General features: G+C 38.9%; 1 protein-coding gene across 2 annotated transcripts in view; it reads left to right on the top strand.

Moving 5' to 3' along the window:
• Positions 1–83: 83 nt before the first annotated feature.
• The window catches only part of APLF (aprataxin and PNKP like factor), a 90,108-nt gene continuing 74,743 nt past the window's right edge, over positions 84–15,448 (top strand). For both annotated transcript variants that reach the window (XM_058551054.1, XM_058551055.1), the window contains exon 1: positions 84–389. In XM_058551054.1, coding sequence (XP_058407037.1) covers positions 294–389 — 96 coding nt within the window. In that variant the 5' untranslated portion in view covers positions 84–293. The remainder of the gene's footprint in view (positions 390–15,448) is intronic.

The raw sequence follows: 15,448 nt of genomic DNA, 5'->3' as shown, positions 1-15,448 counted from the left end.
GGACGGGGGGAGTGAGAAAGGGTGGGGGGATTAAACCGGGGCTTTCAAACGATAATTTTGAGCCCGCCGGATGGGGGAATCGCTGAGTGCGTAGCTTGTCGGAATGGAAAGGCGGGGCTGGGACACCTCTCTGGGGCCCCTGCTGCGCGGGGACTGGACACGGCTGAGCCGAGTCTTTGCTCCCCCTCCCCCTGTGTTTTTCCGGGGGCCGGCGTAGGTCCCGCGCCTGTCCATGGAAGGCGGAAACGGTCGCGGGGTCCATCTCCTTGTGAAGGGGCCTGATCCTCGCCGCCATGTCTGGGGGCTTCGAGCTGCAGCCGCAGGACGGCGGCCCCCGGGTGGCCCTGGCGCCAGGGGAGACGGTGATCGGCCGCGGGCCGCTGCTGGGAGTAAGTGTGGCCCGGGGCTGGGCCGGACCCGGACAGCCGAGGGAGGTCCTTGCAGGCTCCCAACGCCCCCCTCCCCGCCCTGGCCCGATTCCTCACCACGCCAGCTCTGCCTGTTTGGGTATTAGAAGTTTGGGGCCAGCACGTTTTTCAGTCAACTTGAATCAACTCACAAACGTTTCCTTATGTTGCCTTTAAAAAGCACTGACTTATGTTATCATTATAACCTTATCCAGGAGCCCACAAACTATGACCTTGGGTCCAAATCCAGCCTGCTTTTCCAGAACTAAGAATGGTTCTCAAATTTTAAAATATAAGCAAATAAAAAACCTCTTAGCTTTTCAGAGAGAATAATTGCTCCAGGGATTGAGGATAGTGCCTCTTGGCCTGACAAGCCACAGTATCTGGAGTAGTATCTGGCCCTTTACAGAAAAAGTTTGCCAACCTCTGATCTTACTTTTTTTGTATGTGCAATTTACACTTTTCACCCTTCTGCTCTGGTAACCACCAATGTGTTCTCCTTCTCTATGTCTTCACATAAGAGTGAAATCATGGTATTTGGCTTTCTCATCTGACTTATTTTGCTTAGCATAATACCCTCAAGGTCCGTCCATGTTGCAAATAGCAAGATTTTATCCTTTTTTTACTGGCTGAGTAGTATTCTATTGTGTGTATACCACATCCATTCATCCATGGATAGGCACTTAGGTTGCTTGCAAGTCTTGGCTATTGTGAATAATGCTGCAATGAACATAGGGGTGCATATATATCTTTTCAAATTAGTGTTTTTGTCTTCTTTGGATAAATATCCAGAAGTGGAATAGCTGGATCATATGGTAGTTTTATTTTTAATTTTTTGAAGTCTCCGTACTGTTTTCCGTAGTGTCTGCAACAGTTTATATTCCCACCAGCAGCGTGTGAGGTTCCCTTTTCTCCACATCCTCTCCAACACTTCTTATTTCTTGTCTTTTTAATAACAGCTGTCCTGACCAGCGTGAGGTGATATCTCATTGTGGTTTGATTTGCATTTCCCTAATAATTAGCAATGTTGAATATCTTTTCATGTGCCTTTTGGCCATCTGTATATCTTCTTTGGGAAGATGTCTGTTCAGATCCTCTGTCCGTTTTTTAATCTAGTTTCTTTTTGTTGTTGAATTGTATGAGTTCTTTAAGTATTTTAGATATTAACCCCTTATTGGAAATATGACTTGCAAATATTTTCTCCCAGTTGGTAGGCTGTCTTTTCATTTTGTTTATGGTTTCCTTTCCTGTACAGAAGCTTTTTAGTTTGATGTAATCTTGTTTGTTTATTTTTTCTTTTGTTTTCTTGGCCTTAGGAGACATATTCAAAAAGATACTGCTAAGACTGATATCAGAGGGTACTGTGTATGTTTTCTTCTAGGAGTTTTGTGGTTTCAGGTCTTACGTTTAAGTCATTAATCTATTTTTTTTTTATTTTTTTTTGTGAGGAAGATCAGCCCTGAGCTAACATCCATGGCAATCCTCCTCTTTTTGCTGAGGAAGACCGGCTCTGAGCTAACATCTATTGTCAATCCTCCTCCTTTTTTTTCCCCCCAAAGCCCCAGTAGATAGTTGTATGTCATAGTTACACATCCTTCTAGTTGCTGTATGTGGGACGCGGCCTCAGCATGGCCGGAGAAGAGGTGTGTCGGTGCACGCCTGGGATCTGAACCTGGGCCACCAGTATCAGAGCGCACGCACTTAACCGCTAAGCCACAGGGCCGGCCCCATTAATCTATTTTGAGTTAATTTTTGTGTATGGTGTAAGATAATGGTCTACTTTCATTCTTTTGCATGTGGCTGTGCAGTTTTCCCAGCACCATTTATTGAAGAGACTTTGTTTTCTCCATTGTATGCTCTTGGCTCCTTGTTGAATATTAGCTGTCCGTAAATGTGTGGGTTTATTTCTATGCTCTCATTTCTGTTCCATTAATCTGTGTGTCTGTTTTTGTGCCAGTACCACATTGTTTTGATTACTGTAGCTTTGTAGTATATTTGAAATCAGGGAGTGTGATGCCTCCAGCTTTGTTCTTTTTTCTCAAGAGTGCTTTGGCTATTTGGGGTCTTTTGTTGTTCCATATAAATTTTAGGATTCTTTGTTCTATTTCCATGAAAAATGTTGTTGGGACTTTGATAGGGATTGCATTGACTCTGTAGATTGCTTTAGGTGGTATGGACATTTTAATTTTAACTATGTTAAGTCTTCCAATCCAAGAGCATGGAATATCTTTCCGTTTCTTTGTGTCTCCTTCAATTTCCTTCTACAATGTTTTATAGTTTTCAGTGTACAGGTTTTTCACCTCCTTGGTTAAATTTATTCCTGGATATTTATTCTTTTTGTTGCGATTGTAATTGGGACTGTAGTCTTGATTTCTGTTTCTGCTGTTTCATTGTTAGTGTATAGAAATGCAACTCAGTTTTGTATGTTGATTTTTGTACCGTGGAACTTTACTGTATTCGTTTATTATTTCTAATAGTTTTTTGGTGGATTCTTTAGGTTTTTTTAATATATAAAATTATGTCATCTGCAAATAGTGACAGTTTTACTTCTTCCTTTCCATTTGGATCCCTTTCATTTCTTTTTCTTGCCTAATTGCTCTGGCTAAGACTTCCAATACTGTGTTGAGTAAGAGTGGTGAAAGTGAGCATCCTTGTCTGCTTCCTGTTCTCAGAGGTATTGCTTTCAGTTTTTTATCATAGAGTAAGATGTTGGCTGTGGGTTTGTCATATGTGGCCTTTATTGTCTTGAGAACTTTCCTTCTATATCCATTTTATTCAGAGTTTTTATCATAAATGGTTGCTGAGTCTTGTTGATTGCATTCTCTGCATCTATTGTGATGATCATGTGATTTTTATTCTTCATTTTGTTAATGTGGTATATATCACATTGATTGATTGGCTGATGTTGAACCATCCTTGAATCTATGGAATAAATCCCACTTGATCATGGTGTATGATCCTTTTAATGTACTGTTGTATTTGATTTGCTAATATTTTGTTGAAGGTGATCTTATCTTTTCTAGAATAATTTCTTTTAAGCTTTTGGCCCTTTTTGTGTGACTGTGTGGTCCTTACTTTTATTGTAGTAGTCTTTTTTGGTAATATAAGTAGCTAACCGTTATGTAGTGTGTAGTGTTCCAAGCATTGATTTAAGGACTTTACATATACCAACTTCTTTAATTCTTTCAAAGCCCTATGAGTTAGGTGCTGTTATTATCCTCATTGTCCAGATGAGAAAATTGAGGCGTAGATTGGTTATTTAAAGGGCACACATAAGGTTTTGGACACACAGTACCTCTAAGCTCTATATTCTCCACCTTCTTTGGGATATTTGGGAGTTAGAAAATTTGCCTCTTGCATTCAGGAGTTTTGTAGATCTCTCCCTAAATACATATGTATTGTTTTCTTAACATTCAGCATATCTTGTTTAGTGCCCACTTTGTGCAGCACGTTTTGCAGGCCCTAGCACTGTGGAACATACAAAGATGAGTGAGATCTGGGTCCCTGCCCTCTAGGAGTTTTCTCTTGAACTGTGGAGACAAACCTGTGTAACTGAGCTAATACCAGGGAGTAAGGAATGTGGAATATTATCCTGGTTAACCTCTAGTGTCTAAATAGAACCGTTGATATTAGCGTTAGGACCCTTCTCAAAGCAGGAAAAGGAGTGGTAGTTCAAGGTTGTGATGGGAAAGTCAGTCCTAAAGGGGTGTGTGTGTGTGTGTGTGTGTGTGTGTGTGTGTGTGTACATATATGTATATGCAGTAAGGTTATTGAGAAAGTTGAAGTTCACCTGCTGTTATGTTTTTTACTGGACAAGTAATTACTTAAATGTTTAAATAGCATTCTATTACTTTTCTCCATAGTTTATTAACCTATACAGACATTTGAAGGGACTGCCTGGGAGGTTTTCTTTTTCTCTTTTCTCTCTCTCTCTCTTTCTCTTTCTGTATCTCTCTCTCTGTCTCTCTATCTATATCTAAGTTAGAAACTTAACACAGTATGTGCTTCATCTGGAAATGTTATGTGTGGTGACTGATGAGTTTTGATTTGCTTAATAAATTGTATCACCAACACAGAACACTGTGGATCTGGCTTAAAGACAGATGGATTTTGGGCCTCTATTTTACAAACGTGGCAACGTGTTGCAGTCCGTTTCATTATTTGTAGCTTCATCTTTCTGTTATAGGCTTGCTAATGTGAGATGACCTATTTGGTTTCTGTTTTTAAAAATGGTAAGGAGTAGGGGCCGGCCCGGTGGCGCAAGCGGTTAAGTGCGCGCGCTCCGCTGCGGCGGCCCGGGGTTCGCTGGTTCGGATCCTGGGCGCGCACCGAAGTACTGCTTGGTAAGCCATGCTGTGGCGGCGTCCCATATAAAGTGGAGGAAGATGGGCACCGATGTTAGCCCAGGGCCGTCTTCCTCAGCAAAAAAAGAGGAGGATTGGCGGATGTTAGCTCAGGGCTGATCTCCTCACAAAAAAAAAAAAAAAAAAAAAAAAAAAAAAAAAAAAAAAATGGTAAGGAGTAGAAAGTTAATTATCTGGTCAGGATTTTACTTTTCCTTTCCAAATAATCGTTCAGTGATGAGATTCTCTTGCCAGGTTTGGCAGATATTAGAAGTGGTTATGAACAACATCCTAAATGCATTGAAGGAAAAACTTAAAGAACAAACAAATCACCTTACAGTTTTTAAGATTTTGGAGCTGACAGACAGATGTGTTTCTTTTCTGCAGTGGGTAAAACTCAACACGAGGGCTGTTGTTTCAAACAATAGCTATTCCAGTGAGATTCTTTTTTTTTAATGTGAGACAGCAAAGACTTAGTTCTAAGTGGGAAAACTCAGGAAGTTCATGGTAAATTTGTATCCATCTGAAATGATTAATAATAATAAGGATGGTTTTTGAAGTCTCTCACTTAACTAGCCATGTTTTTTGGAGATAAGTTTCACAAAAGTTCATTGGCCACACAAGCATAAACGTTTGTAATTCCAGTGTGTAAAACAGTCTTGGTGGTAAAACAATTTGACAGTGAGAATGTCTTTATGTCTTTACAGTGGCAGGAACACTCGTAGATAACAGTGCACAGGGAAGTTTACTTTTCTTGTGCCCTTTGCTTTAGTGTGCTTCGTCAGCAAACCCAAGGTCTTTATTTACTTTACTAGGTTGTAATTCTGTTTCATGATCTGCACCAATAAATAAAAGGTTCTACAGCAGGAGGAGTCTCCAGGGGATTATCCAGGGTGAAAACAGTCAGTCTTGAACGTTACATATTGTATGACTTCATTTATATAACATCATTGAAGTGACAAAATTATAAAACTGAAGAACAGATCAGTGTTTCCAGGTTTTAAAAAAGGGAGGAGAGGGGCCAACCCAGTGGTGTAGCTGTTAGGTTTGCGTGTTCCACTTGGCAGCCCGGGGTTCACCAGTTCTGTCCTCTGGGTGCGGACCTACTCACCGCTCATCAAGCCATGCTGAGGCGGCGTCCCACATATAATATAACTATGTACTGGGGCTTTGGGGAGAAAAGAAAAAAGAGGAAGATTGGCAACCGATGTTAGCTCAGGGCCAATCTTTCTCAAAAAAAAAAAGGAGGAGAGGAGCAGGGAGGGAATTGGATATAGCTATAAAACAGCAACATTGGGGATTTTTGTGGTGATGGAAATGTTTTGTATCTCGACTGTATCAATATCAGTATTTGGTTGTGATACTGTATTATAGTTTTGCAAGATGTTACTGCTGGGGGAAACTGAGTAAAAGGCACAAGAGATCTTTCTATGTTATATCTTTTAACTACATGTGAATCTACAACTATCTTAAATAAAAAAATTTAATTAAAAAGAAAATTTTACAGTATGTACAGCATCTCAGGCAACAGAGTACCTTTAAGCCAAATTATTAGCTTTATGGTTTTTCTGTACTTAAAGCTGATTACACTCTTAAATGAAGACTGCTGTTTCTGATTTCAGATTTTCCTTATTTTGTTTTGATAGCAGGGATTATAGGACACATTTCTTTATGATCTATTTTCTTGCAAGGAAATAGAACAGCGCCAGGTATCTAGTGATACTTCCTATAGGCAGCTGTAGTTGAATCAACTGCTTTAATTAAAAAGAGAAGAGTCCCCCGTTGGGGGTGGCAATAGTCATGGACTCCAGTGTAGACTCTTCACATGGCATCAGTTCACCACTTCTAAGAATGCTGTACGTGTTCCACAAAGTTTACACAAGTAACCGCTCCCTAGCCTGGCAACTTTGTACTGTTCCTGCTTGTTGCAGAATCCCACTGGCTGTCCTGGAATGCTAGTCTTACCTGGTGCAACAAGGTTTGTCCCTAGGGATGTGGCATACACTTCCAGCTGCTGGGTTTTGCCCCTTCCTCACTTAATTACTGAGCCTAGTACAATGCCTGGCACATAGTAGGCCGTCAACGCATGATCTCTTCCTTTTCTGCCTCTCAGCCTCTCACTTCCAACTCTCAAAAAAAACCTACTTATAACTTAGGTGTAAAAAGGATGTCTTAGAGTTTTGAAGTGAATTTAAACATAGTAAAGAAGCAGTGCTACCAACTGAAAAAACTTAAGGAGCAACATTCACGATGGATTGTGTTACCATGTTTCCTATTTCGTTGACCAATAATTTAGTACATTCAGAAAATAGTTGATAAATATATACTATAATCAGATGGGAGGGATGAAAGAGAAATAAGTCCTTGGTCTCGAGAAACTTACAGTTTAGTAGGTGTGAGAGACACAGAAGCGAGTAACTAAACGGGGGTTACAACCTCGAATGGGGAGTGGAGCCAGGCTGGCACCTTGAATGAGTGAAGTGGTGGGGTGTACGCACAACACAGGGATAGTGATAAATGACAGCAGTGTTATAGACGACAACTGCCTCGGCATGGGGGAGGCCTTGAGGAGAGGGATCTGTAGTGCAGTCCCTGCTACTCACCCCCATTCCCGCCTGGCAACGGTGTCATATCGTTTTTTCCAAGAGCAGTAAGAAATGTGGATTTTTAGATATAACCTCTAATTTTTAAAAGGTCGCATTTAATTAAAAGTTTTGTTTCAATACCGTGAGCCAACAGAAGGATGTTACATGATGCAGAGAGGTATAGGAAGGAACCCACGGTTGAGATGAGGGGTCAGAGAAGCCTTCATGAACTCTGTGACATATTGAGAAGATTTTGAAGTGTTAGAACAGAATTTTGGTAGGTGGAGAGTGGGAAGTTGGGAGGGAAGGGGCCTTCAGGCTAAGTGAATGTACGATTTAAGGCTCTAAGGTTCGAAAGCACCTGGCGTATTGGATAATTAGATAAGTGCTGACTAGACTTGGGGGATAATCACATTACATCCATGATCCCGTTTAGCTTTTACAGTATGTACTAGTTTTCTTTTTTTTAAATAGGCTTTATTTTATTGAGCAGTTTTAGGTTCACGGCAGAATTGAGTGGAAAGTACAGAGAGTTCCTGTATACCCCTGCCCCCACACACGCACAACCTCCCCCGCTATCAATACCCCATACCACAGTGCTATATTCAGTGAACCTATGTTGACGTGTCATTAGCGCCCGAAGTCCGTAGTTTACACTAGGGTTCACTCTTGGTGTACGTTCTGTGGGTTTTGACAAATATGTAGTGACATGTATCCACCGTTGTAGTATCGCACAGAGTAGTTGGACTGCCCTAAAAGTCCTCTGTGCTCTGTTCATCCTTCCTTGCCTTCCCAACCCCTGGCAACTATTGAACTATTTGCTGTCTCCACAGTTTTACCTTTTCCAGAATATCATATAATTGAAATCATACAGTATGTATATGTAGCCTTTTCAGATTGGCTTCTTTCACTTAGTAATATGTATTTAAGGTTCCTCCATGTCTTTTCAAGGCTTTTTAGTGATGAGTAATATTCCGTTGTCTGGATGTCCCACAGTTTATCCATTTACCTATTGAAGGATATCTTGGTTGCTTCCAAGTTTTGGCAATTATGAATAAAGCTGTTATAAACATTCATGTGCACATTTTTGTGTGGACATATCTTCAGTTCATTTGGGTAAATACCAAGGAGTGCAATTGCTGGATTGTCTGATAAGAGTGTGTTTAGTTTTGTAAGAAACTACCAACTGTCTTCCAAGGTGGCTGTACCTTTTTGTATTCCCACCATCAATGAATGAGAGTTCCTGTTGTTCCACATTCTCACTGGCATTTAGTGTTGTCAGTGTTTTGGATTTTGGCCATTCTAATAGGCGTGTAGTGAATTACTTTTCGTATGTATATTTATTTATTTGTAAATCAGTATCACCATGTTGTCGTCTCCCGTGTACTACTCAACCTGAACATATCACCTTCTCCGATATCTCACATATCTCCATACCTCTGTCCAAGCTTCTTTTTCTGGTAATTTGATTTCGTAGGAAATATCTGGGTATCTGTATTTTTAAAGGCTCTGAATATGATTCTTTTGCAAAAGCAGAGTTGAAAACCACTTTTAGACACACTAAGTGGAATGCTTGGCACAGATTAGGTCGTTAAGAAATGTAAGTATTCAGAAACTTTAATTTACCAAAGTCTCAACTGGGGATTTAAACTCAGTTTTCTCTTCCTAAGCTCTGCTTATGTTTTACTTACTGTGTTTCCTCTGTCATAACATAATAACGATGAGGATGATGTTCTCACATTTGTAGGGCATTCACAATGCAAGCAGTATTGCAAGCCAAACAGGTTGGGTGAGTTGAAATTTCAGTGGCATCAAAGTCAGCACAATTCCATCACATTGGTTAACAATTCAGCAACCTTGAATTAGGTGCTCAGAAAGTATTGGATTTTACTTTTTAAAATCTAAATGATCCGTGTTTCATCAGTATTGTGGATTGAATAGGTGTTTGTGAGATAGCATAATAACCTGACTACTATTTATGCCGTTATTCTTATGGAAAAGTATATTCACAAGTTGCAAAGATCACTTCACATCCGGTATATTAATAACCTTTTAAAGAGAGCTTATTGGTACACTGGAGTCTGCCTAGATACCCTCTGGCCAAAATCAAGTTCATTTCCGCAAACTTGTCCTTTCTTCATATCAGAAATTGGACTTTGGTACATTCCAAGTGCAATAATATCAAATATCTTGTATCAACTAACTTTTCCTCTATTGAGGAATGAGATGGACTTATCATTTAATGTTATGTATGGCAGAGTCTCAGTGTTGATGACCGAGCTCTGGAGGGTATGCTGGACCTGATACAACTGGGAAGCACTCTAGATAAGAAAATTTTATGGTTTGTTGACTGGTTTACAGTAACTAGTCTATTCAATTTGGCTCTTAATTTTAGATTTTATTTATATGCCACTTACACACAAAGTTTGAGGAAAGAATTTTATGCAAATTATGCCTAAAATAGATCCCATGCTTCATTAGGTTTATATATTTTCTCATAATATAGGCTCAAATCCCATACCAGATGATTTTTTGTTTTTCTCTACCATGAAAGTTTGAACTTATCTATTTTTTATTTTTCTGTTGTTGATAGAGCAAACTAGATAATCTTGTGTGAAAGCACCATAAACTATAAAGTATTGTACAAGAAGATTTTTATTATGTTAGCCCTTGGTGTATTATGTAGTTTGTACTGAAAAAAATAAACAAATCTCTTCTTCTTTGTTTTTAGGTTCATAGGAACCGGACTAAATGGGAACATTGAGTTCATGAGCTATATTATACCTGACTATGATATTCAGAAATTTCTCTAGGAAAACATTTCAAGAAAAATTGACTAGTGTTGGTTTTTCAGTAAATATTATATATAGACAAAAACGAAATGAAAGGTGCCATTCTATTGGGTCTATTTCAGGATCGGGTAGCTTTTCTGCTTTTACATTATTCGAGTGTTTTTTTTATTTTTAGAATTTTGGAAATGATAAATAAGTCAGAGACCTTGATTCAAAACATCTAAGCATTTCTACTGGTAGCATAAGAAAATCTTCATTTTGTTTGACTTCAATAAATGCCCCAAATAAATATTTGACAAACAGATCACAAACAGTTATGTTTTCATGTCTTTATCTTTTCTTCTAGCACAAACTTCATGTCTTAAAAATGGAGAAAGGTCTTATACGTACGTGAAACATTCAATTCGAAACCAGAAAAAGATAAGGGCTCCACACTGTATCAATACAAAAGTGACGTAAAAACAGAGAGCCTTGTCCCCATTTAAGAAACAATATGAAGAATTCAAGTAAAAAGGATTTTTTTCTATGGTATCTGAAGAAAAATTGCTGTCATTTTAGCTGTGGCTAACGGAGGGTAGGAGTGTTTTCAGTGTTGTCCTTCAGCATGCGTGTTATTATTCATGGTTTCTTTTCTAAGCTCCTGCTGTATGCTCTGCAGTTCTTTTAATAGTCAACAACGTTCTTGTACTTAAATGTTCAATTTAGTTAGCTTTTCTGTTTTCTAATAGTCCTTCTCTGACTGGCTGAGCATAAACGAATTTCTTATTAGATATCCAGTGTCAATATAACAGTTGTTAGAGTAATATGTATTAATTATAACTGCTTTGGCTGCAAGTAACAGAAATCTGACAAACAGCAGCTGAATCAAATTGATTTTTCTCCTGTAACAGAGAATCTCAGGGGCAGTCAGTCCAGGGCTGGTGCAGCTACTCAAGGAACGGGCTTTTCTGTGTTCCTCCTTGGTCATCCTTTGCAAGTAGCTTTCATGCCTGTAGTCATAAGATGGCAGCTGCATCTTGAGGGGTCACATTTAAGCAGGAAGAAAGGAGAAAGGCAGAGGGCAAAGGGTGCATGCCAGTTGAGCCTGTTCCTTGTCATCAGGAAGACAGTAATCTTTCCAGAAGCTCCACTCTGTTTTAAAATGTAGATTTTGCTGTCATGTTCAGGTATGGTGAGGCCAACAGATCAGATGATCGCCATTGAGAAGATAATTTATTACAGTTCCCAAGAGAAAGAAGGGCACAGCATGCCACGCAGGGCCGCATGAGGTCGGTTGAAGGCACAAGGCAGAGAGCTAGGCGAACTACAGGAAAACCTTTACTGTGGTTTTCTTGGGAATGAATGGGCAAGGCAGGGTAAGCAGGTTCAGGATGGTCTAGTTTGAATAATTCTGTGGGGCTCTGGGCTGTGGGGGCTGCCGCTAGTAGTCTGATGCCCAGCCCTGGGGTAATAAGGGCAGCGTAAGAGCCAGGGAAAGCCCAAGCCATGATTGTTGGTACCGGCCTCGGATTGGTTAGTTTGCATATGAAAAGTGCACTTGCAGGTCAGTCATTTACTCTCTAAGAATCCTGTAACTCTGGGTAGGGTAGTCCTTCCCTAGTCAGCAAGGCCGCAGATATCAAAGCATCCAATACAGAAACTAGAGAATGTGGTTAATACACACTCTGTCTTATATCCTTTGCTAGAACTGTGTCAATTGGCCATCCATAGCTACAAGGAATTCTGAGCATTTGGATATTTTTAACTGAGTACATTGTTACTGTAAACAAAACTGAAGTAATATTAGTATGGAAGAAGAAATGAATAGATACTGATTAAGCAACTAATAGCATCGAGTACATGGTGTCGCATGTGAAGAATTAGCATCTAAAAAGTATAGCCGTGGTTTAAGTCAAGAGTTGCAAATTCAAATGCCTGTAGGGGCTAGGTATGCAATAAAGAGAGAAGTGGGCTGAGTGGAAGATTATAGGGAGTACTGGGGACTATGGTGAGATGGAGCGCACATATACTCTTCAAAGTAAAAATTAAAAAAAAAAACAGTATGTGAGTGATTTGTGGCCTATTGGCTACCAGTTTGTCGTACTTAAGAAATTAAAAGATTTTTAAAAAATTACATATAACTAAATAGAAAGAGGCTTATTAATTTTACAGAAACAAGTTTAAATAGAATTACACTTCATTTATCATTTACCAATTTATTATTTAGTAATCATGTACGCTACATTTTTTAGATAACTTGATGATAATCCTTTTAAGTATGATCATTTTTGAAATTTTAACTATTTCTCCCTCAACTTTTCATTTTGAAAGATTTCAGACCTATAGAAAAGTTGAATAGTACTATGAATACTTATATATCCTTATCCTAGGTTAATTAATGGTTAACATTTTGCCGCATTTACTCTCTCTCTGTCTCTCTCATACATAGATGCATACATATATATGTGTATTTTTTTTTCTCTCTCTCTTTCTCCTGAACCCATTTGAAAGTACATTATTATGGCACTTCATCCCTAAATGTGTCAACATATATCACCTAAGATCAAGGACATTTCTACATAAATAAAAAATATATACATATACTGTTATCACACTTGAGAAATTTGTATTTGTGCAATGAATTTTAATATTCTGTATTCCGTTTTACTAAACTTTTCCAGTAATGTCCCTTTTAACATTTTTTTTTTTTTAAAAATTAGGATCCAGTTTAATCTAAAACTTTTCGATTAAAAGTTTTAATCTAAAACTTTTCTGTCCTTCATGGCATTAATGTTTTTAGGAGTCCAGGCCAGTTGTTTCATAGAATGCCCACAATTTTGATTTGTCTGATTGCTTCCACAAAATTAGCTTTAGCTTAGACATTTTGGGCAAGAATAGTCCATAGGTGATGTGAACTCAGAGCGTCATGTCAGGAGGCCTACCCATCAGTCTGTCCTGTCGTTGGTGATGTCGTAAGTGTGCTCACTTGGGGAAGATGGTGTCTCGCAGACTTCTCCAGTGAAGGCACTGCTCCCTTTGTGAGGAATCCAGGGAGTGATGCTTTGAGACTTCACGAATATTCTGTTTCCTATCAAGCTTTCACCTGAAAGTTAACATCCATTGATCCTTTACTGAGTCAGTTATTACATTGGTAGTTAAAAAATAGTGATTATCTGTTTTGATGATTTCTTCTACATGAGCTGGCATTCTTTTATAAAGAAAGGCGTTTCCTCCCAGCTCTAGCCCCAGCCCCTTTCTTGAGTTCCGGATGAGCTCATGGATTATTTTTGTATTCAGTGTGTTACATTCCATTATTATCATTATTCATATTGGTGCCCAGGTGTTCCCGATGTTGCTGGACCCCTGAACTGGTGGATGTGAGGGGCGTTTTCAGCATTGCCCTCTCACGGCGTGACTTCTTTTCTGGGAGTGGTGTTGCCTGCGCCCCACCCTGGGTTCTCACTCCCGCTCTTCTCTTGTCCTCCCGGTTGCCACCTGACTTTCTGTCCCAGCAGAGGTGCTGAAGCTCGATCTTCTGCATTTGGTGTTTCTGTCCCCTGTTACATGTAAATTAAAGTTGGTGGTAAACTGTCTCCTAGTAGTGCCGATGTGGGATATAGGTGGTTTTATTTGCTCCATTTGTTGATCTCTGATTTTTTGGAGGATGTGTGGTGTGATTAGAGCTTAGGTGGCTACAGTTATTCGACAGGAAACTGGAATTCCTCGATTTTAACTTTTTTAATGGCTTTCGAAGATGTGAAATATCTGGCTTTCAAATGAAGTTTTCGTTTAAACCTGGTGACTCTTGGTAATCAATAAGTAAACTCGGGTAAGCCTTTAGTACCTTTTGAAATATGTTATGCCATTTGTCCCTACTCTCAATAGCCTCTGCAGTGTACTCTTTGTGAGTCCTTGGGTTTCTTTGCTTTTCTATAGGTCTTTGTCTTTCCACTTGCAGATCATCAGTCATTTTTTCTCCATTGTCAATATGCTGCCTACTAAACCCTACCTACTTTATTATCTGCTGTGAATAGAGAATTGGGAATTCAGATAACACGTCTTCTTAGACTTGGGTATGACGTTAGAATAAACAGGACCTAATGAAAGCCTGACGGCCTCTTTCTCAGAAAGTCTTGTTTGTTAAATAACCATTCTGTCTATTTCCAGTTCTTTAGTAGTTCTCGTTTAGACAGTTAAGCCGATGGTAAATAATTTTAAAAAATGATGTTTTGCGTAATGATAATGAGGGAGGCAGTACAGTGTTAAGAGCAAAAGGTGTCTCTAGAATCAGATTCCTTGGGTTCCAACCCTGGTCCTGCCGCTTACTGGCTGTGTAACTTTAAGTCGTTGCTTAACCTCTCTGCATTTCTACTTCTCACCCATAAAATGAAGATAATAGTATCTTTTCCACAGGTTTTGTGAAGATTAAAAAAGATAATACATGATAAATGTAGAACAGTGCCTTGGTCTTGATAAATAACTGCTATCACAGTTAATATATTAATAAGAATGTATGGATATTTACTCTGCACAAGGAGCAGCGATCGATGCTAAATAAAGCAGGTCATCACGTCTTTAGGATAATCTATTTGTGACCTACCTCCCACCCACCCCCACCCCTCCCACCCTATCCTGAAATTAAAACAAACTTTAATGATAATTTGTTAAATCTTTAAGCTTCGCATGGAGAAAGCATAAATTATTATTTTGTAGCTTACTCATTATTTAGAGGTATCGTTTAAAAGGGACAATTATAGCTAAATGCCTGAATGATGTTAATTTCAAAGACTCTTTAAAACACCTCTTTTGATGTTCTATAGAAACGCACAGTTTGCAGTGAAATTACACTGTTGTGGAATCATATGTCCACTAGAGGTCACATTATACTTTTATATTATTTAAGATATCTTTTTCTTGCTAGCGTCAGTGAAGTCTACTTCAAAAACACACTGAGATAGGAAAAGTCCATTATTGCAAAACCTGTAAAAATATGGTTTGAAAAAGAAAGAAACCGAAGCTGGACTATTACAGGAACCATCATTGTATATTGTGGTTTTATTTTTGATAGTTTGTTAGTCTGTTGGTTAGAAAATCGATTTGTTTTATTGAAGATAATAATGAGATTTGACTGCCCAAGTTAGAAATAGAAAGTTCTTACTCCCTGCCACAGAATAATTTCCATTTCTTGAAACTACTTCTGAATGATTACATGTAGATGTAGAATCATATATGACTTATTTTTCTCACATAATTGTTTTTATTAATGAGTATGGATTTGAGCACTACCTACTGGAAGAGTGACCTACACAAGCTACTTAAATTCTCTGGACTTTCAATTTCCA

Source organism: Diceros bicornis, chromosome 12, assembly GCF_020826845.1.
Source record: "Diceros bicornis minor isolate mBicDic1 chromosome 12, mDicBic1.mat.cur, whole genome shotgun sequence".
Taxonomy (NCBI): Eukaryota; Metazoa; Chordata; class Mammalia; order Perissodactyla; family Rhinocerotidae; genus Diceros; species Diceros bicornis.
This window is presented reverse-complemented; position numbering and strand designations above follow the sequence as displayed.